Source organism: Oryctolagus cuniculus, chromosome 1 (genome assembly GCF_051225735.1).
Source record: "Oryctolagus cuniculus isolate XC-2025 breed Fujian yellow rabbit chromosome 1, ASM5122573v1, whole genome shotgun sequence".
Classification (NCBI taxonomy): Eukaryota; Metazoa; Chordata; class Mammalia; order Lagomorpha; family Leporidae; genus Oryctolagus; species Oryctolagus cuniculus.
In genome coordinates this window covers 198,939,539-198,964,370 of record NC_142867.1, presented here as the reverse complement: position 1 = coordinate 198,964,370, position 24,832 = coordinate 198,939,539, and the positions used below count along the sequence as shown (strand labels likewise).

General features: G+C 54.5%; 1 protein-coding gene across 40 annotated transcripts; it reads right to left on the bottom strand.

Moving 5' to 3' along the window:
- On the bottom strand, window positions 1–24,792 carry TMEM8B (transmembrane protein 8B). 40 transcript variants are annotated; one of them, XM_070054193.2, is made up of 15 exons: window positions 24,667–24,759; window positions 24,001–24,079; window positions 19,018–19,207; window positions 18,445–18,652; window positions 15,268–15,322; window positions 13,030–13,163; window positions 12,459–12,624; window positions 11,513–11,838; window positions 7,688–7,781; window positions 7,379–7,502; window positions 7,145–7,287; window positions 6,758–6,936; window positions 3,460–3,606; window positions 3,178–3,294; window positions 1–2,924 (listed from the first exon to the last, which is right to left on the bottom strand). In XM_070054193.2, the coding sequence occupies exons 8-15, from the start codon at window positions 11,789–11,791 to the stop codon at window positions 2,589–2,591; spliced, it is 1,419 nt and encodes a 472-aa protein (XP_069910294.1). In that variant the 5' UTR covers window positions 11,792–11,838; window positions 12,459–12,624; window positions 13,030–13,163; window positions 15,268–15,322; window positions 18,445–18,652; window positions 19,018–19,207; window positions 24,001–24,079; window positions 24,667–24,759; the 3' UTR covers window positions 1–2,588. The 40 variants fall into 40 exon arrangements, with proteins under 40 accessions (XP_069910294.1, XP_069910257.1, XP_069910298.1 ...); XM_070054156.2 differs by having other exon boundaries at window positions 1–2,920; XM_070054197.2 differs by having other exon boundaries at window positions 24,595–24,739.
- Window positions 24,793–24,832: the final 40 nt, after the last annotated feature.

The window sequence follows — 24,832 nt, the reverse complement described above, 5'->3', positions numbered from 1 at the left end:
TAAAGATAAATGTTATTAAAGCTTTAATTCAATATATGCTACAAATACTACAATGGTTAGGATGTCAAAACTGTGGAATAGATCTAGTGAACATTTAAATAAGTACAATAAAGAAATTAGAATTACAGAAAGAACTGCAAAGAGGGGATACATTTTAAAAGGGGCCTGCTTTGAACTTGGGGCTTCTAGCAAAGATTAGATTAGGAAGGTACTGTTCTAGCTTGTGTAGCCAATTTCTGCATAGCTCGACAGCACTCCGGGCCTTGGCTTGTGTGGGCAGCCCGTTATCTTGCACCTGTCTGTGATTGCAACCCATGCTCTGAATATGCCCTTGAAAATCAAAGAAATTGTAATTAGAAAAAAGTGGACAACAGACTTATTATTGTGAGAAAAAAGAGTCATTATGTGGCTTATGATATAAAAATAAAGTCTGGTGCTGGCGAGCCACAGCCATGCCGTCAGCCTTGCTGTGAGTGTGTCTCATTTCTTCGAGCGCCGACACCTCTCACACCTTGGGGCCCCTGGACTGGCTGGAGCTGGTCTCCAGCAGCGAACTCTGTCCTGACCCACAGCCGTTTGGGCTCGAGCGTCCTGGTGACCTGGCTCAGAACATCCTGCTGTGATGACGTGTCGCAGGTATGCAAAGAGCGGCCAGCCCAGTCACTGCTGCGTCATGCTCTGCCCAGTGCCCAAGGAAGAGATGTGACTGCAGACAGCAGGGAAGAAAGCAATGATTTCCTGGCTTTGGGGCTTCAAAAGCACAGGCCCATAATGGAAACGAGATGACTTAAGGCACGGATAGATAAAATATTTGGGGGAAAACATAAGTAAAAGTTAATTAGCAAAAAGGAGGAATGAAGAGAGAAGAGCAGGCAAGTGAGAGCACAAAAGAGAGGGGTCCTGGGCCCCACTGCTAGGGCCAAACCCCTGCATAGGTTTGCAGGATTTACAACGTGTGGACTGTTGAGTAATACCCAGAGCAGGAACAGCTTCAAGGTATGTCTGCAGAGCCAAGACCTCAGACAACCACACAGGCGTCTGCCTAAGGAGGAGAAGTGGTGGAGAGAGCCTCAGGCTGCATTTGGGAATGGGAAACCTCCCCCCACCCCAGAGGGCCTGTCTGGGCTGCTGCCTGGGGGCCAGATGGAATGACGAAAGTCTCGGGGGCCAGATGCAGTGTGGACACTGGGGAGCAGGGAGAATGCTCCCCCAACGTCTTGGCGTTCTATAAGCCTCTCAGAACTCAGCTGTGGGAGTGGGGGCTCAGTAATTAAGATGCCCACCTCCCACATCAGTGCCTGGGCTCCACCCCAGCTCTGCTCCTGACCTCAGTGTCCCGCTAATGCAGACTCTGGGGGGCAGCGGTGATGGCTCACGTAATTGGAGTCCTCCGCCACGTGGGAGAGCCACGCTGAGCCCCTTGCTGCTGCTTTGCCCCAGCTGTTGTAGGCATTTGGAGAATAAATCCGCATATGGGACCCCTCTCGCATGCACGCGCTCTCTCCCTCCCTCTCACCTCCCCCTCCCTCCCCATCTCTCTGCCTCTAAATAAATAATTTAGAAAAAGCTCTGCCATGACTGTGTGGAAAGAGGAAATCTCTAAAGGTTATGTCTGGCGCTCAGGAAAAGTGGGGACTCAAAACAGAAGTCACACTCTTGCGATATTTCCTGCACAGATTTGTACCTGTCACTCCGATTTCCTGAGCCCTGGCTTCCTTCCCTGTCGGGTGCGGCATCGTGAGGGAAGTGCAGGTCACTGATGTAAGTCATCTCATTCACATGCACACACATGTGCACACACACACACACACACACACACACCACAGCTACTGCACACTGGACTCCATCAGGACTGAGGAATTAGCATTGGGAAGTGCCTGGGTATGAACCTAGGGACCAAAGAATGGGAGGCGGGGGGTGTGGATGGTGAAGCAACAGCCTCAGGCAGCAGCTCCCGCAGCTGGTCCAGGCTGGGCTCCCACTGCCCCTGTTGATTTCCTCAGGGTCCCTCCATCCCTCCTTTCCCCAACCCCTTGGCCCCAGGCAAGAAGGCAGCACAGAACCAGCACGGACTTCATTGGAGACACACCAGACTCCACCTGTACCAATGCAGGATACCAGCACCCAGTCCGCTCCATCTGTCCTGCATCCGCCCTTGCAGCCAAGCCCAGCCTCTACGAAGGCAGCCCGAGGACAGAGCCGCTGAGCCTCTGGGAAAGCCTGCAGACTCGGCTTCCCCAAGGTGGGCTCCATTTGCTCTGGGCTGACGCCTGCTTCCTGACAGCACTCTGTCTCCCTGGGAAGGAATCCACGTCTCTGGGAGGGCTCCAGATCTCCGGGAAGGGACTCCTGGGTGCTGAGGGGGCTCTGAGCACTGCACGGGCTCCAGCCTTGAAGAAGGACTCCATGGATGCAGGACCCCAGGCCCTCAGGCAGCTCTCCAGGCACGGGGACTGGCTCCTGGAAGAGTTCTATGTCCTTGAGCAAGACTCCATGTCCTCTCTCTCTGGTCCCTGGGAAGGCTCCAAGCCCTAGGGGCGAACCCCAGGACAGGCTCCTATTCCCAAGGGCCAGGCCCAAAGCTCCCCTCAGCTGGCACAGATGCTGCTGACGGTGGCCCCTCCTGGGCCCACAAGGCCCAGCTCTTCCTGCTCATTGATGCACAGCTGGTACCCGCAGCCCCGGGCCCGGGCGCCAGAGGGGACCCGGGGGTCGGCTTTGGCACGAGGGGGCAGCAGGAAGCCCACACTGCCAGCGATGAGCATATGCCAAATACTGTGAATGTAGAAGTAGTTGTCCCGGGTCTCCACAAACGCGTACAGCAGGATGGCGCTGCCGGCAATAAGGCTGCCTGGGCACAGGTAGAAAAGCCAGCGACGCCACGTGGGTGGGTAGCAGTGCCGACGGCGGACGCTGCGCACTGTCTGGGGGAGGCAGAGAAGTGGGGCTCAGCAACGCGAGGGCCTGGGACCCAAGCCAGAGCTGGGCACTCACAGGCTTCCCCCAAGCCCGGGCCGTGACCTAAGGCACCTGCCAAAATTGATGTGGGCACTGTGAGCAGCAGGTGACAGTGACAGAGCCCAAGCCCACCCACAGCTGGGGACCAGAGACCCAGGGCCCTGCATCCAGGTCTGGCTGGGACTGACCGCCCCCCACCCCAGCCCCTTCCACCCTTACCCAGGCTGTGGCCAAGATCCCTAAGGCGAAGAGGCTGGGTCCAAGCAGGTTCCAGAGTCCATGTCGGTCAAGCTGCAGAGCCATGGACAGCAGCATAGCTCCCAACAGATACAGCACCTAGAGAAAGAGCTCTCCCAGGCCTGGGCTAGAGCCGGGTGACAGCACTCCCCGGGCTGGGCCAGGCTGGCAGCGGGCTCTATGAAAAGCCCCCAGGGAGAGGTGAAGAGTGGACTTGGGCAGACCCTGGCCATGGCTGTCCCCCAGGGTCCGCTCTGGACTGACCTGCTTGACCACAGGCTGTAAACGAGCCATGGCGATGACAGTGACCCACACCGACATCAGGGAGCCCAGGAAATCGCAGAACTGCAGCACATCGTAGTCCATGATGCAGAACACCACAATGCCTGGCTGGTCGCACGCGTGATAGAACTGGGGGGAGAAGCGCCAGCACTCAGAGAACTTGGAGCAGAGGTCACGGATCAGGGCTGGGAGAAGCCTGACGCCCCCACGCCTGAGGAGAATGTGATGGGGAGGCCCGGTGTGCTTCATCAACCCCATGTATGTTCAGCCTCACCCTGGACCTCACCTGGCTAAGCTTCCTGCTCCTGGAACGTGCTGTGCAGAGTGCCAGGTCGGGGGGTACGGACCTCTCAAGCAAAGGCCCATCCTTCCCTGACACCTCACGCTCACCATGGGCCCCCCCACAGGCCCCATCCCTGGCCGAAGCTCGGGAGGCTGGCCCCGGCCTCTTGGCCAAACCCGGACCCAAACCTCTGCATGTCTATTTCCCGGGTAGCTCAGACTCTGAAACAGGCTTCACTCAAGACCTGCACTGACTGGCACCCTTCATCCCCTCCCACTCGGTGCAGAGACGGGGGCAGTAAGAAAAAGGCAGGCCCCACAGCCGGGGAAGAGCGCGGGGAAGGGCGGCTTGTGATGGCCATGGAAGCAGGGTTAAGAAGAAAATCTAAAGTCTACAGTAGGGAAGGCGTGGCCTCCGGGCCACCTGCCCCATGCTTCCCGGCCTGCACGCTCCCACACGTGGCTGGCCCTGGTGCTCGGGATGAATCCAGATCTCCCTCTCCTTTAGACAGGGCCCTCATTCTCCTGTGCATTTCTCTCACTGAATAAAAAGCCTAAAACTTAAAAAAAAAAAAAAGTCTACAGTAGGAGAAAAAGGGGCTCTGACCTCTATAAATTTTATCAAAATCTACTCATTGGAGCTAAGCTTGAGACAGGCCAGCAGACATTAGAAAAGTTGAAGATTCTGTGACTTGATCTTGATCTCTGACCCCCACACATCTCAGGGCATCTTGTGCCAGGGCTGGACTGAAGTCCATCGGGCTGCACTGAGGCTGGGGCAGGAAGGTTAAGTGCGGCATCGCAGGTGGCCTTTGGAGTGACTTGAAGATTAATATCAGAAACTGCTTCAGGCCAAGTCAGCCTATCATTTTATTAAGAGACACTTAAATCACAAGGGATCTGTACCCATAAAAGAGGCAGCTTCTCAGACCTCAATAACACAGGTCCTAGAGGCAGGAGGGCTGTGAGCAGGGCCATGGATATCCAGTCCATAGCTCAGGAAAGAGACAGCTGAGCAACACAAGTCTCCATGTCACAACAGCAGTAACCAGAGACTCGAGCGGGGACTACAGACCGGCAGACCCCTTTGAATGCCAACAGCCTGCCTTTTACTGCACTCTCCACAGTGTGGCACAGACAGCACCAGGAGACCACCCCTTCCCCGTGCTCTTCCCCACGGCCTCAGGGCTGCCTTTTTCCTTAGCTGCCCACCCCAGCACTGGGAGAAGGGGATGAAGAGGGCCAGTTAGTGCAAGGCCTGAGAGTGAAGCCCACAGGGTGTGAGCTCTTAGGGGAACTGGGAACATGCAGGAAAGGTGGGGGTCAAGGTAGGTTTGGCCAAGAGGCTAGAGCTGGGCTCTTTCTCAAATGCACTCACCCACTGGGACTCAATTTAGTTTCTGAACAAATCAGTAGTTTGGTCTTTTTCTATTTTAGCTATAGGACATTGATTAGTCTCTACTTCCATGACCAGAAGCAAATACTACAGGCAACCAAATTACCCAATACTGTTTTGTGATTAAAACCTTCGTTTAAAGCATTAAAGCTTCTTTTAAAGCATTCACATTGTAGGCCTGACCAAATACTTGTGCCGTATATCTTTCTCATTTATAAAAGGAAATGCCCAAAACTTTCTGGAAAAGATACTTGTCCCAGATCTTTACATTTCCAGGAAGGAAGGAGACACGCCAACAGAGAAAATGGCAAAGCTGAGTCCCCGGACATTGCAGACACATCTGGGGAAGGACTCAGGGCCAACTTTCTCCTACGAATTCCTCTGCACTAAAGTGGGGAGGGAGCACTGTGGCACAGTGGGTTAAGCCATTGTTTAGGATGCCCACATCCCATATCAGAATGCAGGTTCAAGTCCTAGCTACTGCACTTACTCTCCAGTTTCCTGCTGAGAAAGCAGCAGGTGATGGCCCAAGTGCTTGGGTCCCTGCATCCAACCTGGAGGACCCAGACTGAGCTCCAGGTTCCTGGTTTCCAGCCTCAGATATTGTAAGCACTTGGGGAATGAACCAGCTGATGGAAGATCAATCTCTCTCTCTCTCTCTCTCACCTCTCTCTGCCTTGCAAATAAATAAATCTTTATAAAAAGAGTAGGAGATGGGGCCGGCGCTGTGGCATAGTGGGTAAAGCCGCCACCTGCAGTGCCGGCATCCCATATGAGTGCTGGTTCGAGACCCGGCTGCTCCACTTCCAATCCAGCTCTCTGCTATGGCCTGGGAAAGCAGTACGAGATGGCCCAAGTGCTTCAGCCCCTGCACCCACGTGGGAGACCCGGAATAAGCTCCTGGCTCCTCACTCCTTGCTCCTGGCTTTGGATCAGCAGCCCATTGGGGAGAGAACCAGCAAATGGAAGACCTCACTCTCTCTGCCTCTCCTTCTCTCTCTGTGTAACTCTTTCAAATAAATAAAATAAATCTTAAAAAAAAAAAAAAAGAGTAGGAGGAAATGGAGCTACTATCTCTGAGATGGAGAGGTTTTCGGGGAATCAGCTCACTGCTGTTCTGTGACTGATTATTCTCCAACCACATTAACAGGTCAAAGCAATTGTTAAAAACTGTGGAAAGGCAGGTAAAGCCACCGTCTGCATCCCATATGGGCACTCAAGATCCAGCTGCTCCATTTCCGATCCAGCTCTCTGCTATGGCCTGGGAAAGTAGTGGAAGATGGCCCAAATCCTTGGACCCCTGCACCCACATGGGAGACCCGGATGGCTTTGGATCAGCACAGCTCTGGCCATTGCGGCCAACTGGGAGGTGAACCAGCGGATGGAAGACCTCTCTCCCTCTCTGCCTCTCCTTCTCCCTCTGTGTAACTCTGACAAAGAAAAGAAAAGAAAAGAAAAGAAAAGAAAAGAAAAGAAAAGGGAAGGGAAGGGGAGGGGAGGGGAGGGGAGGGGAGGGGAGGGGAGGGGAGGGGAGGGGAGGGGAGGGGAGGGAAGGGAAGGGAAGGGAAGGGAAGGGAAGACAGACAAGACACCATTGCATACCGTGGAGAAGAACATGGTGAAAGTGTAGACGGAAGCTTCCAGCACGTAGCGGCTCCGAATGGCCAGGACCACGGGTGGCAAGAACATGAGGTTGCTCAGGCAGAGCAGCAGGGTGGACAGCAGCTGGAATCCGTAGGTGAGTGCGTCCGCACTGTCCGTGCAGCCCCAGCCCCGCCACCCTGCAGGCGGGAAGGCACGGGACGGAAAGGGACAGAGGCCACCTGGCTTCAGCAGACACTTCCGCTTGAGGCCTCTTGTCAAACCCCAGTCACTGCCAGTGACAGTGCTCTCTGCCCTCCCATGCTCTCCAAACCCATCCCAGTTCCGGCTGCCCCCACCCCACCCGGCAGGGCCACCCCTCCAGCCCACTCCCTCCAGCCGCCTCACCAGCCTTGCACTCGCAAGCCGCGTACAGGTAGTTGTGTGTGCGCAGCAGCTTGCACTGGCCGTAGGGCCCGCAGTCGTCCACACATGGGGACAGGAAGGTGCGCAGCCGCACTTCGGCTGTTGCATTGCGGCACCGCACGAACCTGTACACACACTCGCTGTCAGCTGAGGCCCCCTGGGCCACGCCACCAGGCCCTGCCCGTCCCCAGCCCCACTGTGCCCAGTGCTGCTCACCGAGGCCCTGCCCCACACAGGGAGCGGAGGGTCAGGAACCAGGTCCCTGTCTGCGGGAATGGGATTCGCAGCCTGGCCACTCTGGAGGTGGCACTGACAGAGAGAAGGAAGCCAGCCAGGGACTCTGAATGAAGGGAAAAGGGGGGACCCGTGACAGGCAGGTGGGGTCAGTGAGGAGTCGGGACCCCAAGTATCCTCACCCACCTGCTCCCCGCTTCCCAGGCAGCGGGCCTGTCCTTCCTCCACACCTTCCCCCACGACCCCCACGGGGGACTTCCTGACTCCTCTCCTCCCTGTTGCTCACCCCACCTTTGGAACAGGTCACCGCTGCATCGCCCAGGCTCAAGGGCACCTCGTGAGTCAGGCAGCCGAACACCGTCACATTTTCCTGCCGCAGGGAGCTCTGGGGGGCGTGGATATAAAGATGAGGCTCCCACACCCTGCAGTCTGCCCGCCCCCCACACTCCTACACCTGTTCACCCCTCTGCACAGCCCGCTCCTCCAGGTGCTCCCCTCGAGGCTGCCCTCTCACCTCCATTCCTAAAGCAGAAAAACTGAAAACGTCAGACCGTCCTCAGCAAAAAGCTTGCAAGGACTCACGAGAAGGCAAGGGCAAGTCCGAATCGTCTTTGATTCGGGAGACAGATGCCCCTGCCTCAATGGGAAGGGGAGCTAGTGTGGGCAGAGATACAGTGAGGCTCTCGGTCACCTTCACCTGGGACAGCAGGCGGGATGGGGGCGGGTAATGTAGCCACGTGGCTGCCAGGGGGCTGCTTACTAAACACATAAAACGGGACGAGACAAATGCCAGAGAGACGCATTTAAATCCAGGGAGGAAAATCAAGTCTGTCCCTCGATGTGGGCCTTATATTTGGGACTGACTTCCACACCACCAAAGCATGGTCGGTTTCCAGATCGGTGCATCCACAAGGTAAAAGTTCACCAGGGTCTCCAGAGAGCAGCATCCAAGCAGGCGTCTCTCAGGCACACTCTCATCACAGCAGCGCACTTGTCCTCGACCACCGGGTGGGCTCCACACACCCTGCTTATAACTCCCTCAACACAAGCCCAGGGCAAGGCGCCAAAGCATTACTCAGTGAAAGTCATTCCAAGAGGGGGCCAAAAGCGGGGGGAAAATGTCTCTGGGTATGCAGTTCCCTGATCCAAATGTCCTGTTCTTGATCCAAATTTTTAAAAAGTCAAAATATTTGGATGGCAAGATCAGGATCTCTGGCTGGGAAACAGTACATTAGCTCATGGATCAGTCAAGCTGAAGACAGTCTCCAACGGGGATGAGTGCTGCGGTGCTTATGGGAATCCCATAGAGGCACAGGTTTGAGTCTTGGCTGCTCCAGTTCTGATCCAGCTCCCTGCTTAATGCTCCTGGAAAAGCAATGGAAGATGGCCCAACTGCTGGGTCCTGCCACCTACATGGGAGACCTGGATGGAGTTCCTGGCTCCTGGCTTCAGCCTGGAACAGCCCCAGTTGCTGTGACTATTTGGGGAATAAACTAGCGGGATGGAAAATCTCCTTCTATTTCCCTTGCGCTCTTTCTCTCTGTCACTTTGTCTTTAAAATAAATATTTAAATCTTTAAAAAAAGAAAAAATTCTCCAACGGACCAACACAGGGTTCTACTCTCATTCCAGTCTTATTCCATGCTAATAATATTTTTTTAAAAGATTTATTTACTTATTTGAAAGTCAGAGTTACACAGAGCAAGAAGGAGAGGCAGAGAGAGAGAGAGAGGTCTTCCATCTGTTGGTTCACTCCCCAATTGGCTACAACGGCCGGAGCTGCGCCGATCCGAAGCCAGGAGCCAGGAGCTTCTTCTGGGTCTCCCACGCGGGTACAGGGGCCCAAGGACTTGGGCCATCTTCTACTGCCTTCCCAGGCCAAAGCAGAGAGCTGGATCAGAAATGGAGCAGCCAGAACTCGAACAGGCGTCCATATGGGATGCCAGCACTGCAGGCAGCAGCTTTATCCACTACACCACTGCGCTGGCACCCCATGCTGATAATATTGACTAAGAGGTATAGAAAGCTGGTTTGCCAAATGTACAAATTATACAAAACAGAGAAGGCCTAAGGCCCAGGCTAGTATAAGACAATGCCCTCAATTTGTATTAGGAATCCTTCTATTCAGGTTCAAAGTTCACTGCAAAAATAAAAGATGGGGGACTGGCACTGTGGTGTAGCAGGTAAAGCCACCACCTATGATGCTGGCATCCCATATGAGCATTGGTTTGAGTACTGGTTACTCTACTTTTGATCCAGCTCCCTGCTAAAGTGCCTGCGAAAGCAGTGGAGAATGACCCAAATACTTGGATCCCTGTGGAAGACCTGGATGAAGCTCCTGGCTCCTGGCTTTGGCCTGGCCCAGCTCTGACTGTTGCAGTCATCTGGGGAATGAACCAGCGGACAAAATATCTCTCTATATATATCTCTCAGTCTCTCTCTCTTTCTCTGTAACTCTAACTTTCAAATAAATAAATAAATCTTAAAAAAAAATACTAGGGGCCGGCACCGTGGCTCACTTGGTTAATCTTCTGCCTGCAGTGCCAGCATCCCATATGGGTGCCGGTTCTAGTCCCAGTTGCTCCTCTTCCAGTCCAGCTCTCTGCTGTGGCCCGGGAAGGCAGTAGAGGATGGCCCAAGTGCTTGGGCCCCTGCACCCGAATGGGAGACTGGGAGGAGGCACCTGCCTCCTGGCTTCGGATCGGCACAGCGCCGGCCATTGCAGCCATTTGGGAAGTAAGCCAATGGAAGGAAGACCTTTCTCTCTGTCTCTCTCTCTCTCTCTCACTGTCTGACTCTATCTGTCAAATAAAAAAAAAAAAAATACAAGATGAGAAGTGTGTGCAGTTCACAGGCTCAAGGCACCAAAATGTGTGCCCCTTGATTACAACTGGATAAGCCAGGCAGTTAATGGGGGAGCAACTGCAAAGGTGTCTACTGAAAAGATAAATAGTTGTGTGAGGGGTTTTCCCACTTCTGCCATCCTATTACTTTTATGATATTAAAAAAAGGCATCTCGGTTCAAGTCTCAGCTGCTCCTCTTCCAATCCAGCTCTCTGCTATGGCCTGGGACAGCAGTGGAGGATGGCCCAAGTCCTTGGGCCCCTGCACCCACATGGGGGACCTGGAGGAAGCTCCTGGCTCCTGGCTTCAGATCGGCCTTTGTGGCCATTTGGGGAGTGAACCAGAGGATGGAAGTCCCCCCCTGCCCCGACTCTGCCTTTCAAATAAAATAAATAAATCTTAAAAAAAAAAAAAGGCATCCGATTATTTTGGAGAGTAAGAAGGAAGGACAGGGGAAAGGTCCAGGGATCTGAGTCCACTGCCAGCCCTAGATGATCCCACAGGCGGGGAAGGAGGCAAGTCCCACTGCCTGCCACCCTGGTCAGGCCACGTCAGACCACTGCATCACGGCCACGGCGACCACAGACATGCGAGCAGAGAAGAGGCCTGGGAGCAGGGCCACTGAGGCCCAGAGGCTGCTGGGGGAATGTCGGGAGGGCTGTCAAAGCGGGACAGGCATGGAGGGAGTGTGCCACGCCCAGGCGAGATGTCCTAACACGGGAATCTGCAGGGAAAGGCGGGTCTGAGAACACTGTGCTTGCTGCTCAACTCCTCCATAAACCGACAGCTGACTAAAAAATGCAGTCTTTTAATTAAAAGGAAAAATGACAGGGACAGATTTACTGACTGTGACTTTTGGGGCAAAAAAGCAACCAGTGGGTAAAAAATTCACAGAGGCAGACTGTGATGGAATGTCAGGAATGCTTTCAGCAGCAGCAGCAGCATTCCAAACACGGTGACCTCCCCATCACCGGAGACACGCAAGGAAAAGCCAACGGCCACTGGGAGACCTGAGCAAGTGGGAGGCTCTCCACAGCACCGGGAGAACCTCGACCACTCTGTGTTGGTCTGGCTGACCCAGCCCACTCATGGCAAAGTCAACGCTCAGAGCATGCTTGTTGGCCAGAACTGGGCTAAGACACAATCCCTCATTGTAAGGATGGGTGGACACAACCTGGATGGGCTTCCTGGAGGAGGTCTGGGCCCCCACACCCCTGACAGTGTCCTCTCTGAGCTCCTCACAGGGCAACCTCCCCACGTCTGCCAGGAGTACCACGTTGAGCTGGAGCTCCAGGCTGAAGACGCCTCCACTGTCCAGCACTGGCAACAGCCTCAGGGCGAACACGGCTGGGCGCTCAGGGGGAAGGGCCACGCTGGGACCAAAGAAGATGTAGAAGTGGACAGAGAAGGTGTCCAGCTCGTTGCGCAGGGTCGGGCGTACTGGCCAGCAGTGCTCAGGTGGCGATGTGGTCCCGGGCCCCACCACGGATGTCCCAAGGGACGGTGGCTCAGGGGGCAGTGCCTGGTTGCCCAATGACTGGGGCATGTTCATGGCAGCTCCAGGGACCAGGGCACGAGACAAGCTGGGCTGTGGGCACTCTATGAGGGGCACAAGAAACCAGAGTTAGGGCCTGCAGCCTCACCACAAACCAGATATGAGCCATACAGAATTTAGCAAAGGGTGGGGAGGGTGAGAACTAGGATGTTGATGTCCTTGGGAATGTGGGTGCCCAGGGAGGTAATAATAGGGCCCAGGGGTTCCCAGTGATCACAACTAATAAATGTCATTTTGGAGGGAATCAAAGCCATCTGTCCTTTCACAGGGGCAGTGAAAACAGAGAAACAGATAACTAAGTGCGGCAGGCCTTCTCCCTGATCTGTACAAGCTTTGGCCAGGACATTGTCGCAGAGGCCCTGGCTGTCCCTGCCCACCCTAGGAACTGAAAAAGATTAAATCGAGGAAAGTAATGACGGCCTTCAGCTGTCCCGAGTCAGATACAGGGAAAAAAAAAAGAGAGAGAGAGAGAGAGAGAGAGAAGGAGGAGGAGGAGGAAATGACAGGAAGGCCTTCCAAGGACTTGGAGCTGTGGGTGGGAGAGCTACAGGGAGTGCGAAGGAGCCTGGATGGGGTGGGGGAGACTGCAGGGGTGAGGGCCAATGAACACGGCCAGGCAGCCGTCTACACAGGTGGGTGCTGGGGCAGGTGTGGGGGTTCTGACCTTGCAAGCGCACACACAGCTGGAAGCGGATGGTCCTGCCAGGGCCCCGGGATGGCGTCTCCACACGCACGTAGACCCAGTGCCCCCAGGGGGGCAGCGCCAGCTCCAGCTGGCATACTGAGGCTCCGCCGCAGGCTACCGAGCTTGAGTTGTGCAGCGGTGGGGCCTTGGGACGTAGGCGCAGTGTCAGGGGGCAGGCAGACACCCCGCGGCCCCCCACACACACCAGCTGCGCCGAAACCCTGTAAGTGAAGCTGGGCACAAAGACCCTGGGCAGAGGAGAGGTTGGGGGTAAGAAAGGATGAACAGAGAGGTGAGAGGGACACCAGGATGCACAAACAGCAGGAAGAAGGGCACAGGGAGGGAGTAGGGACACAGCAAGGCAGCCGGGAGGAGGAAGGCAGGGTCCAACCCACACCCTTGGGACTCGGGGCCACTCGGAGTCCAGTTTGACAGGAGGGAGAACAGGGCCAGGCAGGTGGGCTGAGAAGCCAAGAGAGGACCCTGCCGTCTGTCTGAAGCCAGAGCAGGAAGAGAGAAAGGGCCGGTTTTGGGGGCGTATTGGACTTACTTGTACAGGGCTGAACGATTGTGGGGAGAGAGGGTTTGCTCGGAGGGACGACCAGGAACCAGGACAGCCACATCCAGCAAACGCCGGACAATCAGCTGCGGCTGCAGGAGATACTGACACTCATCCTGGAGACCCTGGGACAAAAGCAGGGATGGTGGGGAGGCGACAGACAGCAGGCGCTATTAAACCAAGGCAAACAGGAGCTGTTGGGAGGGGCCGGGAGAAAGCCTCCAGCCCCGGCCTGAGGCCTCTCTCAGCTCAGGACCCTGCCTGCCTGAGCAGTCATCTCTGGTCATCTCCACACTACCCAGGTCTGCGTGACCTGCTGCGAGCCTCAGCATCGGGATTTCTGAGACTAGAGGCTGCTGTTCACTTACGGGGTTGTTCTGACCAAGGAAAACCCCCAAATCCTGCTCTGGAATTAAAGTCCCAGGCCCTGACACCCCCCGCAGCTCCACTCCATGGAACGAGCCAGCCACGGCACTGACCAGCAAAGCCCCACAGGCTGGAAGGAGGACCCGGTAGATGCCAGGCCAGAAGAGCTCAGTGCCCCCTGCCTGGGATCTCCCTGTGTCTCCTGCATCATTGCCTCCCCCACGCCTAGAACAGCACCTAGCACCCAGTAAACTGCCACTGCATTAAAGAAGGGACACCTTTCAGAGAGCTCCTGAACCAACCTGGGTGCTTTCTACCTCTGATGTCGAAAGCCGATGTCCCTCACCTTTGGTGTCAAACTGTAAAAGAGAAAAATACTCTAACAAGTCGGTCCATGGACCTCAGCGCCTAAGGCGAGGATCACAAGAATCACCTTACGGTGAATGAGTCCCAGGAGCAGAGGCTCCCACTCCAGAGGTGGCCCATTTCCTCGCCAGACCACCCGGGGAAGAAACACCTCGTCCACGACTTGCTTGCTGTTGGTTTAACTACAGGATCAGCACGCATGCCCTCTCTGGTTAGGGCGTGCTCCTTCCTTCAATTCTGTGACAAGCACATCCAGCCCCCTCTTTAATGAGGAGGGAGTGTCCAGTTACAGAGCCCGGGGAAGGAGGAGCGGGGTGTGGCAACCTCCGTCCCGTGAAGAGGTCAGAGAATGGGCACCAGAAGTCAGGTGCTCTAGAGCTTCCAAGGCAGAAGTCAAGTGGGAGAACCCAAGGCCAAGGCAACTTCCGCAGCCACAGGAGGAATGGAGCCGAAGCACAGGAGCCCAAGAACCAGGAGAGTCAGAAATGAGAGGCGTGTGGGAGGCAGCAGGAAAGATCCTGGTGTGCGAGGCAGGCAGCTGAACTCTTAGCCTGTCCTCCTTGGGCTAGCCTGGGCTTCTTTAGAAAGGACAGGGCAAGGGGGACAGTGCAGGCTCCAACTGGGCTTGCAGACTCAAGAGGCCTGATGACACAGACCTTCTCTGTAGGAGCAGCTCAGAACCCACACAACCCCTGCCCAACCGTCAGCACTGATCAACAGAGGAGTGCTGGACAGACTGCAGAGGGCCAGCGTGGAAGCAGGGAGACCAGGTCCGTGGTGGCCCCAGAGAAGGCTGAGAGGAGGGGAGGGTGTGCCCAAAGTGCAGATGAAGAGAAGGAGACGCACTCAAGGCATGCTCTAGAAGTGGAGCCCACAAAACTTTTCCTTTATGGAATGGCTCTGGGGAAATAAGGGGAAAAGAAGAATCAAGGATGAGACTTAAATTTGGGATCTGAGCAATTGCTAGATGACAGTACCATTTACTGAGAAAAAGATTCGAGAAGGACAAGGCATGGACTAGGAGAAGTGAAATGCGTACCATGGAGTTCCACACTTCCACCTTTGTTTAGATTTGGATGTACTGAGCTGGAGACATTTCTCAGACATCCAACTGGAGATGCCAAGCATGCAGTTACAGTCTGAGATTTGTGGAAAGTGGGCCTGGCTGAATACCTGGCTGGACGCCAACTCCTACATGGTACAGCGCTACAGACACCAAGCAAGAGAGTGGGAAAATTAGACAGAAGCTGTCCCGGGACCAAGCATTAAGTCACTATAATCACACCAATCGAACAGAGGAGAAGCCAGAAAGCAGACAGGGGAGGAGTGGACGGTGGGCAGAGAGAAAACCAGGAGAGTCTTGTAAAGTCACAAAGGCCAAGAGGAGAAAGTGTTTCAAGAAGGAAAGAGTAATACAAGGAGCTGGTTAACAGCTAGTTGCTAGTTAACTCCCGGGAGGGAACTGGGGACTGGAAGGGAAATGGGAAGAAGACTTACTTTTCACTGTCTGCCTTTCGTACCTTTCGAATGCTGTACCAGGTGCTTATGTTACCTATTTAGAATATAAAACAAAATAACTTAGAAGAGGGGGAAGCAGCAGCAGCACCATTAGCTGATTGTAACTACTTTAGCTGAGCTGTTGAGTCATGATTGGTCCTTCTAGAAGTACAATCTGTTTCTTTGCTTTCTTCCTAGTTGTTTTCATTCTTTTACTTGCTTTTGTTTACTTTCAAATCTTAGACCTGGAAGAGGACTCATTCGAGAGAGACCTGTGGGCCACCGTTTGGGAGGACATTTCCCTTACGAGACATTTGGGTGCCACCTGGTATCTGGCAGTCCCCTCAGCACAAGCTCCAAGACGAGAACCTGCAAGGAGAAGGCGGCGGGAGGACAAGGAGTGGCTGGTAGGAAGCAGTGTACAGGACAGGAAGAGAAATGAGATCAGTCTGGGCTACTCCAGTCTGAGCAGGTGTCAGAAGGCAACAAAAATCTGCCACGGTTCACCATGTGCCAGGCTCTAGGCTGAGTGCTAGGAACACACAGCGAGGAACACAGACACAGGGACGCGAGCCCAGGAGAGGCACGTGGACCAGGTAAGTCACTTCCCTGCTACAGTCCCTCAAGGCTCCTTGTCACCCTCAGACTTCAGTTCTAACCCCTAAAGGCCCTTAATGATCTGGCCTCTGCTCACCCCTCTACTTTCCTCATGTACCACCCACTACCCAGCCCACACTGAACTACCTCCGTTCTCCCATCGAGCCTTTGGCCATGCCACTCTCACACCCAGAACGCCTTTCCCTGTCTCCTCAACTCCAGGCCTCACTGCCTAGCAGTTCCTAATTTCACTGCCACCATACTCCCAAGCCGAGCCATCTCTCCTAAAGACGAGGGGCTACAGGAAGAGCTGAGCACATCCCCAAACCTGAGGAAGGCCCTAGAAATTGCGCTGCCTTCTTATCACTAGTACTCATTAGCATGAGTCCCCACCCAGTCCATGAGCCCACATAACATCCCTTGTTTGTCAAGCCCTACAGGAAATCAGAAGCATAGTACGAAGAGGAAACAATTTTGGAAGAAGGAGGAATGCCCGGACAATGAACCATAGGCTTGAGTCTCAGAAATTAGCCAGAGTCGGGATTGCTGAAGACTTGAATTCCGAGTAGTGCCATATGATTCCAGGTGGGGATCAAATTCTTAGGAGCAGACAGAAGATCTCTCTGGAACAAGCCTGACTGAAGAGCTACATCCCGCATGGTATCCAGGCAGGCTGCTACTCACCAGCAAGGTGGAACCGTGCCCTTCTGAGTCTTACCTAACCCCTGGGGAGCTCTGGGCTGGGGCTTCCCTTGTGGTACCAAGTCCCCCAGGTCCTACTTGCTGTACTAGATATAAATAGTCAGGTCAGGCCTGGCTCTTTGCTCACTGCCCAGATCCCTTTGGTCTGAGCACTCTGAATCACCCTTCAGGTTCTGAGCAGACTTCCTCTGTGCTGTCCTGACTCCCCATTGTCACAACGTGACAGCCATGAACAACTCTGACCACTCCCAACCAGGCCTCAGCTCCCACAGAATCCCAGCCCAGGCCTAGGCCTCCTGCTCGCCCAGAAATGTTTTCAGGAACTAGAGCAGTGCTCCAGCAGCAGCCTCCCTGTCAGCTCTCACTCAGTGAATTCAGCATTTGAGCTGGCATCGGGGGCAGGCTCTTTGGGATCTGGCCCAAGACCTGTGAAGACATTCCTCCTCATAGAGGAAAAAGAGGCCTTTGTTCTGACAGTAGTCGAGGCCCACCCAGAACCCAGAGCCTTTTCCTACCTGCTCTCATCCAGGGGGTCCCCTGGTCTAGACAGAGAAGTCTCTTGTATGAGGATTTTCAAAAAGCTCATGGAAAATGCATATTATGAAAAAATTATGCATGGATTTCAATTTTTTGCACCAAAATAAACTTTTTAATTCCATTTTCGTTGAAGTTTTTGACGTGTCCTCATACATCACTCTCAAGAAAAACAGGTGTGTTACTATGAAGACCTCCAGAGACTAACTCAGTCCTGGTTCTCATCTCTGCCAATGGCAGGGCCAGCGCACCTGTCCCTGTGTGATTCCCCGTGCAAAGGCAATAGGCAGCACCTATTCTGAACACTGGACTACAGAAGGAGGACAAACGCGAGCCTGACGTAGGCCCAGAGTCCTCATCCTCAGGGAACTCAACAGGGAAAGAGACATCTGAGTCAAATCTTCTGACTGGAAGGTTCTGTCCTGCTGAATTCTCAATGACCAAACTATATTCTACAATGTCCTATTCCTGAAGTCCTTTCTCTGCTCATGCAGGGTCCTTCACCCTCACCACGGCCCCACATAAATGGCCACCCCACGCTGACAATGGCCTGCTCATCACACCTTCCCTTCCCACCACTGAACAGGAGTGGGAAACCCACAGATCCCCTCACTACGAGGAGGAGGTCTGGCCTAACACATGAGATTACCAGGAAAACATGGTGACATCTCCTTCCTATCCAACCAGAGAAGCCTCCTAACCTTGGAACCTGCCTTCAGACTTTAACAACCTCCACTCTAGGAAAACAGTGCTGAGAGCTTCAGGGAAGGGAGACGACAGTCGAGATGGACACCAGCTGCCCAAAGCATCCTGTGAGTGGGAAAGGGCTTCTCTTCCGGTCTGCTGTAGGGTTGTGGGGAGCTGTCTGAAATCAGGAAGGGACAGGAATATATTCTCCTAGATGGACTAAAGACTGGGTGGTAGAGCCTTCAGGTCTATCGGGGCTGTCACCCACCAAGATGTAGAACAATACCAAGCCTGGGTTTGTACAACACATGGACCCATCCCCGGCTCACTTTGGACCATCTGGATTAACCCTGTGCCTTCCAGCAGGAAGGGACACTATTCTCCAGTCTGCCAGAAGTCTCTGATTCCAGACTCCGGGCTTTCCCTTCAGCTTACCTGGACCCTCCTATGTCCTCCCAGGGCTCCCAAGTTGCCGCCTGAAGATCGTGGCCTCTGGCCCACCAGGGGACCTGCTGGCCTCTAGTCACGCCTCAGCCCAGCCACCCTCATGCTGTTGCCCGCCCTGGACAATGCTGGTATCCCAGGCAGCCTGAGGGGGAATTCAGCAGAGATGGAAAGGCAGCTCTGGCCCTTCCAGCCCTGGGCGCTTCCACCCACCTTGACAGAGATGTGGCCGTGGGCCTGGGGAAGGTGGGCAGCCAGGAACCAGTCCCCAGGTAAGGGGCTGCTGACGTTAAAGATGCCTGAGGTGCGGTTGGGCAGTGTCCAGCTGAGGGTCAGTGAGAAAACCCCAGGCACAGCTGTGTCCCCTGGGAAGTGTGTATGTAGAGGATTGATGACAGGGGGTGCTCCAGACCGGAAGTACCTGGGGGACCAGAATCAGGAGAGGAGGAAAACAGGCAGTGGGGTGGGAGACGAGAAACAGAGAGAAGAAAGGAGAACAGTCATTCATCACCAGTAAAACAAGTGGATTCCCATACCAACACATATAACAAAGTGGTTCCAGGTCAGGGGTCAGTCCATTGAGGTGAAAGGTCATCTCAGGCTCTCACACAGTTATACAGTAGTCAGGAAGTGGTCAGGTGACAGAGGTCATGGCCCGCACTCAGGCACCTTTCAATCTGGACAAGGGTCAGGGTCAGGGGTCAGTTTAGACACTCAAAGTCACATTTGGGTTGGGAAGAGGTCCGGGTTGGAAGTGGGGACTGCAAGGTTACCTCAGACACTCACACAGTCACACTCTGGTCTGGGCAGTGGTCTCCAAAGGTTCCCCCCTGCTCCTTGAAGATGATGAGGTTCCAAACAGCCAGGAATGTGTCCTCGGGAATATGGAAGTGGAAGAGCTCGGTGCTGGCAAAGGAGCGGAAAGGGCTCAGCTTGCGGGGTGAGCAGGTGGAGTAATCAGTCAGGAAAAGGCCTCCTGGGACGCAGGGGAAGAGAAAGGCACGGGTGGGACAGAGGCACTTCCCTCAGGCCACAGGCCTGCCAGCTTCCTCACCAAGGGCAGCAGCTCCACCCATGCTCTCCACTGGGCAGGAGCTGGGGCCTGTGCTGCCCGCCACCACCTGGCTTCATCCTCACGGTGGCCTTGAAAAATAAAACTCTTTCCACAGATAAGGAAACTGGCGCTCAGACTTCAACCAAACTTCAGATTTGTCTAAAGCCAAACTCAGGACCTTTTAAACAAGCTCACAGCCATTCTCTCTTAAGAGTCTTGTTCTCTTACCATGTCTAACAAAACAGAAATGTGGGAGGTGTGTGAGTGTGTGAGTGCATGTGTGTGTGTGTGTGAGTGTGTGTGTGAGGTGCATGTGTATGAGTACATGTGTGTATGAGTGTGTGTGTGTGAGTGCATGTATATGAGTATGTGTGTGAGTGCATGTGAGTGCATGTGTATGAGTACGTGTGTGTGTGAGTGTGTGTATATGAGTGTGTGTGTGAGTGTGAGGTGCATGTGTATGAGTACGTGTGTGTGAGTGCATGTGTGTGAGTACGTGTGAGTGTGAGTGCGTGTGTGTATGAGTGTGTGTGTGTATGAGTGTGTGTGAGTGCATGTGTATGAGTACATGTGTGAGTGCGTGTGTGTGTGAGTGCATAAGTACATGTGTGTGTGTGTGTGTGTGTGTGAGTGCATGTGTATGAGTGCGTGTGTGTGTGTGAGTGCATGTGTATGAGTACGTGTGAGTGCGTGTGAGTGTGTGCATGTGTGTGTGTGTTGGCAGGGGCTCCTAAGCCACTGAGCAGGCTAGAACTCCACCTGTGGGGCGCAGCAGCCAGCATGGCACTGTGTAACTTCCTTGTTTATTTTCTTCCCCTTTTCTGTCCCTCTGCGGGCTGAAGCAGCAGAAACCCTCAGAAGCTCCACAAGAGCCGTCTGTGTACCGGCGCAGGGCAGGAGCGGGAGGGGAAAGTGTGGTGAGGCTGCCAGGGCCTGCTTGGGTGGCAAAGGCAAGAACAGGAGCCGGCAGGCCACCGCGAGAGTCCCCAGGAAAGGAGGAAAGAGAGGCATCGGGCCCTCTGGGGTCAGAGGGAGCAGCCAGGGGGTGTTTCCCCAGAGGAGGCCCCCATGAGGCAGTCAGCTGGTGACCCCGTGGGACTATTCAGAGCAGGCCGGGCTAGGAAGAGGGGAGGAAGTGGCCATCTCTACCTGAAATGCCGCGATAACTGGCCATGACTGTCAGGCACAGAGCCAAGGTGAGCAGGAACACCGTGTCAGCAGCGAGCCGGGCAAACACACTGCAGCAGTGAGAATGACCCAGTAGCTTATCTGGATGAGGGAAGAGGCCCCCAAAAGCAGGCAGGTTCCCCAGAGTGAAGCTTGGGAATCTAGCTACTTAGGAGACACCAGCACACCCTCAGAAACACCCAGGGGAGCGCCTCCAGGCCAAGTGACAACTACCTGCAGGACAGGTTAAGGGTCAGGCAGAGGAGACACTCAGCTGGGGAGTCTTTTTGCCAAGCAGAAAATACCCACGGGACTTACTTAGTCTGACACCTTCAACTCTGGATATGGGAAACATGACTCCCAATGGGAGTAGCTTTCAGGGAGAGGGTGGCCCCACTGAACTGGAGGAATCTCAAGAATCACCCTCCAGAAAGCTGCATGACACAGGCAGGAGCCGTCGGCCATAGGCTGGGCTGTGTTCATCTTCAAAATCCACTGTTATACCCAAGGAACAGTCTGTCCAGTTCAGACCACATGATCAGTCTCAGCTGTCAGAATCCAGCCACCTTGCGAGCTGAGCTGTGCCTGGGATCCCAGAGAGATTCATAGAGCAGCTTCCAGAGATCAGAGGAGACACACCCAAGAAGGATGAAGGGAAAAGGAACCAACCAGATGGGGGAGACAGGTTTCCGGAGAGCCCTGACCATCACAATGGGAGGCAGAAGGCCAGGAGAACAGCCTGGACACAATGGTTACAAGAATTCCGAGCTCTGGAGCTCCCTCTACTGGGGTTAGCGAAGGGCTGCGCTCCTCAAAGTAGGTCCCAGGGATGGGTCATCTGATCAGCCACAGCTCCTGCTAGGAGGACGTCGGTTGGCCCCTCAGTGAAGACCCTCGGGGAGAAGCAGCTGTGGACCTTTGGGAAACAGGGGCAGATAAGCACAAAGACCCCTGCAATCCATAGCACCGCGGAGAACTGGGGTCTAGCTAAGCCAGCCCTAGGTGGCCAGCACCTAGAGGTCACAGACTAGGTGAGTGGGGAAAGGAGAGGCCGGCAGCTGGGAACAATGCGAGGAACCTAGAAGAAGTTTTGAGGGCAGATGCTTGAGCAAGAGTGCCCGGCCCCCCTCACCCCAAGCTTTGGCTTGGAGTTGGAACAGGGCCTACCACAGCTGTGTCCCAGGGGAAGCATGACAAGGCCTGGCCAAGTTCAGACAGACCTGTCCTGAATGCCCCAGTACTGCTATGATGAAGTTACGGTGATTCCCTAATACTATCCAAACCACCCCTTTACAAACACACACACACACACACACACACACACACACACACAGGTTGAGGCAGACCCAGCTACTGATAGCACTAGGTAGAACAAAAGGTCATTTCCTGGAATGGAAAGGCATGCCTGGGTTATCAACCGGGCAGATAAGCCCAAAGAAAAGACCCAACAATCAGGGATGGAACCAGGAGATCCAGGAGGTAACTAAAATGAGATCAAGGCAACAATAAGCATTTGTGCAGTTGTATGCTGATGGTCCAATGACACTGCTGGCCCCTCCTCGGGCAAACCTATCACGGCCACTAAGTACAGAGCACCCCTCAAAGGCACTGGCTCTGTTCTCATCAGCCCTGCCAGCCACTGGGCCTAGTCGATGCTCTTTTCCAAAGTCACTGCAATTCTCCCCAGAGCACCTGCTCCTGCTCCTGGGCAATCCGGCTTTGATCCCCAACTTTCAGTTTCCTGTACTCTGGCTATCAGTCACCCTCTTCCCTAGCCACGCACTCAGTGCAAGCTCAGTGGGCTCATGAGCCAAGAAGCCATGATGGCAAGGATGGACGCTATGAACTGGCCTCAACAATATGGCCTCTTCCTCACCAAATCTGAAAATCTGATTGTCTGCTGCCTCTGCTGAGTGCCCAACCTACCAGCAGCAGTAATTAACACCACACTCCCCCACTCCCGCTCCTCCCTTCAAGGAGAAGGGCTGGCTGCAGATGGAGAACTTGTACCAGAGGACTTAAGAAAGTTTGTAGAAGATGGAATTAAAAGATAAGTTTCTTTTGGTGCAAAAAATTTTGAAATATTTGCCATTTTTTCATAATATACACTTTCCATGAATTTTTGAAGACACTTCATATATGATTTCAATGTTTTTTACACCAAAATAAACTTACCTTTTAATTCCATTTTCCCACAGACTTTTTGAAGTACCTTCCATATACACTATTGGAGGCACCCCACACCACCTTCAACCTTGAAACTCCATTTCTGAAGGTAACACTTCAGTGATCCGTCCATTTGAGGAACAGGCTGAGCTGAAGTGAAATGTGTGTTGGCCACGACATATCCCTTCCCCTCACAAAATAACCTAGGCATCCAGAGGATACCTTGGCTCACACACAATATCCGTGTGCCCACAATCACCAACACACAAGCAAGTGCACATGCTGTACATGCCCGTGTTTCCACAGATCCCTCGGACACACACAGACATGTAAGTGTCCAGATGCCTCTGCAGGGGCCGTGACCTTCGATGGGCACTCATCTCCAGGCCCCTGGAGCTCACCCAAACCCAGCCCCACCCCTCTGTTAGCTGCTTCTGCCAAAGAGACCATCAGACACTTCTCCATCCTAGCTGAGGGCCACCTGCAGAGGTGGCTGCGGAATGGGGCTGTGAAAACCACAGTCATTTCATGGTGGGGCCTTGGAGCAAGACTCGCTCCTCCTCCCACATTCCAAGAAGTTGGGCCTCTCCCTGTCCCATCCAAGTCACTTCCTCCCTGGAGGGTGGCCCTAGGCTGACACCTGGCCAACGAGGAACAGTTTGTGGATGAAGCCTCCTTGTGGGCAGACTGGGGAGAAGAAAGGTTGTGCGTGGAGTGTTTCTCCACTTGGGTCTGTTTCACAATTAGGCATCTATTGCAGTGGGAACACACACACTCACACACACACAGAGACACCCTTTCTCTAGCCCCAGCAATGCCACTTACAACCTGTAAACAAACTGCTGGCTCACTGAGCCTCAGTTTCCCCATCTGTAAAATGGTCTCTGAGCATCCACTCTGCTGTAAAATGTATCAGGAATTTTCCCTAGGCAAACCAAAATTCTTCAAAACAAGAGCCACTGCAAGAAGAAAACTCATTATAATGGCAACGAATCCATGCCCATCTGTTACCTGTTATCTTCTAAACTGTTTTTTCTGAACCCTGCTTGAATGCATGCCCAATATTGCAAAGCTTTAGACTGTATTTTTGAGAGAGGCCGCAAGGCCACGACTTCCCTGAGGGAAAAAAAAGAGTTAAAGTGGGATCACAACAGACACCAGGAAAGAAACCCTGGAGTCTATCAGCCACCTGCTGGGCCTCAAACCCAATTACCCTTCTTTTGAGTCTGTGGAATTCCCCCTGGATGGAAGACTTCGCTCCTCCCTCTCCCCCCACCCCCTTCTCCCAGAGATCCGGTTCCCCAGCTCCTGAATCTCTCCAGCCCACCCACTCCTGCCTGATCCCCCTCCCTGCTGGCAAGCTCGCCTGCTTCTGCACTCACCGGCCCCTGGGCCAAGGACAGAGAACAGCAACAGCAGCAATAGGGCTGGCGGGAGCTGGGGCCCAGACCTGAGTCGAGGCTGGGAGAGGGGCAGAGTATGAGAGAGAGGGGGGCCCGGTGGGAAGGACTTGGGCAAACACAGAGAAGCGGGCAAAGGCTGGCACAACGGGTTGGGCTGGGCTGCGTACCGGGGCTTGAACAAGGGCAGGGAGTGGGATGGAAGAGGAGGCTGTGATAAGGGCGGGAGCGAGGGCTGGGGCTGGGCCAGGGGCTTAAGTAAACACTGGCCACCGGGCCGGGACAGGAGCTGGGCTGGGATTTGTGCCAGCGGATGGAACAAGGGCCGAGGGAGGGATGAGGAGAAGGCCAGCGGCAGGCACTGGGGCTGGAGAGGGGGTCTGGGTTGGAACCCGGACCTTGGCATTCGCAGGGATCCCGACCAGGGCTGGGACCGATTTGGGACGCGGGTCGAAGGCGGGGCCGGAGGCCAAGGCCAAGATTGGGATAGGACAAGGGGCCGCGACAAGGGCTGGGCCATGGCCCGGGGCGGGGGCGGGGCCGGACAGGCCAGCGCGGGGCGCTCGCAGAGCTGACCCGCGGCTCCGCTCCCCACCCCTGCGGGGTGGCCTCCGGTGTCCTCGCGGGCCTGGGGCGGGGGTTCGGGACCTGGGTGGGAGTTCAGGCCTGGGCGACTCCGGGCTGCGCTGAACCGGCGATAACCAGGCCCCGCGGCGGCGGCGGCCTGGGCCTGACGTAGGCGTGACGCTCCGCCCCCGACCTGTTCGATTGGTCCCTGTCATTGAAGCCCGCCCCCTGCCCTATTTTATTGGTC

What these genes read in the sequence shown, in the direction of transcription:
- TMEM8B (XM_089300566.1), bottom strand. Translation starts at nt 24,538, where the DNA reads ATGGCCCAGCCCTTGTCGCGGCCCCTTGTCCTATCCCAATCTTGGCCT. An exon ending in GGCTTGCGAGTGCAAGGCTG is followed by an intron (nt 6,937 to 7,144) that starts GTGAGGCGGCTG and finishes TCCCGCCTGCAG; the next exon opens with GGTGGCGGGGCTGGGGCTGC. An exon ending in GGATCTTGGCCACAGCCTGG is followed by an intron (nt 2,921 to 3,177) that starts GTAAGGGTGGAA and finishes TCCCCCAGACAG; the next exon opens with TGCGCAGCGTCCGCCGTCGG.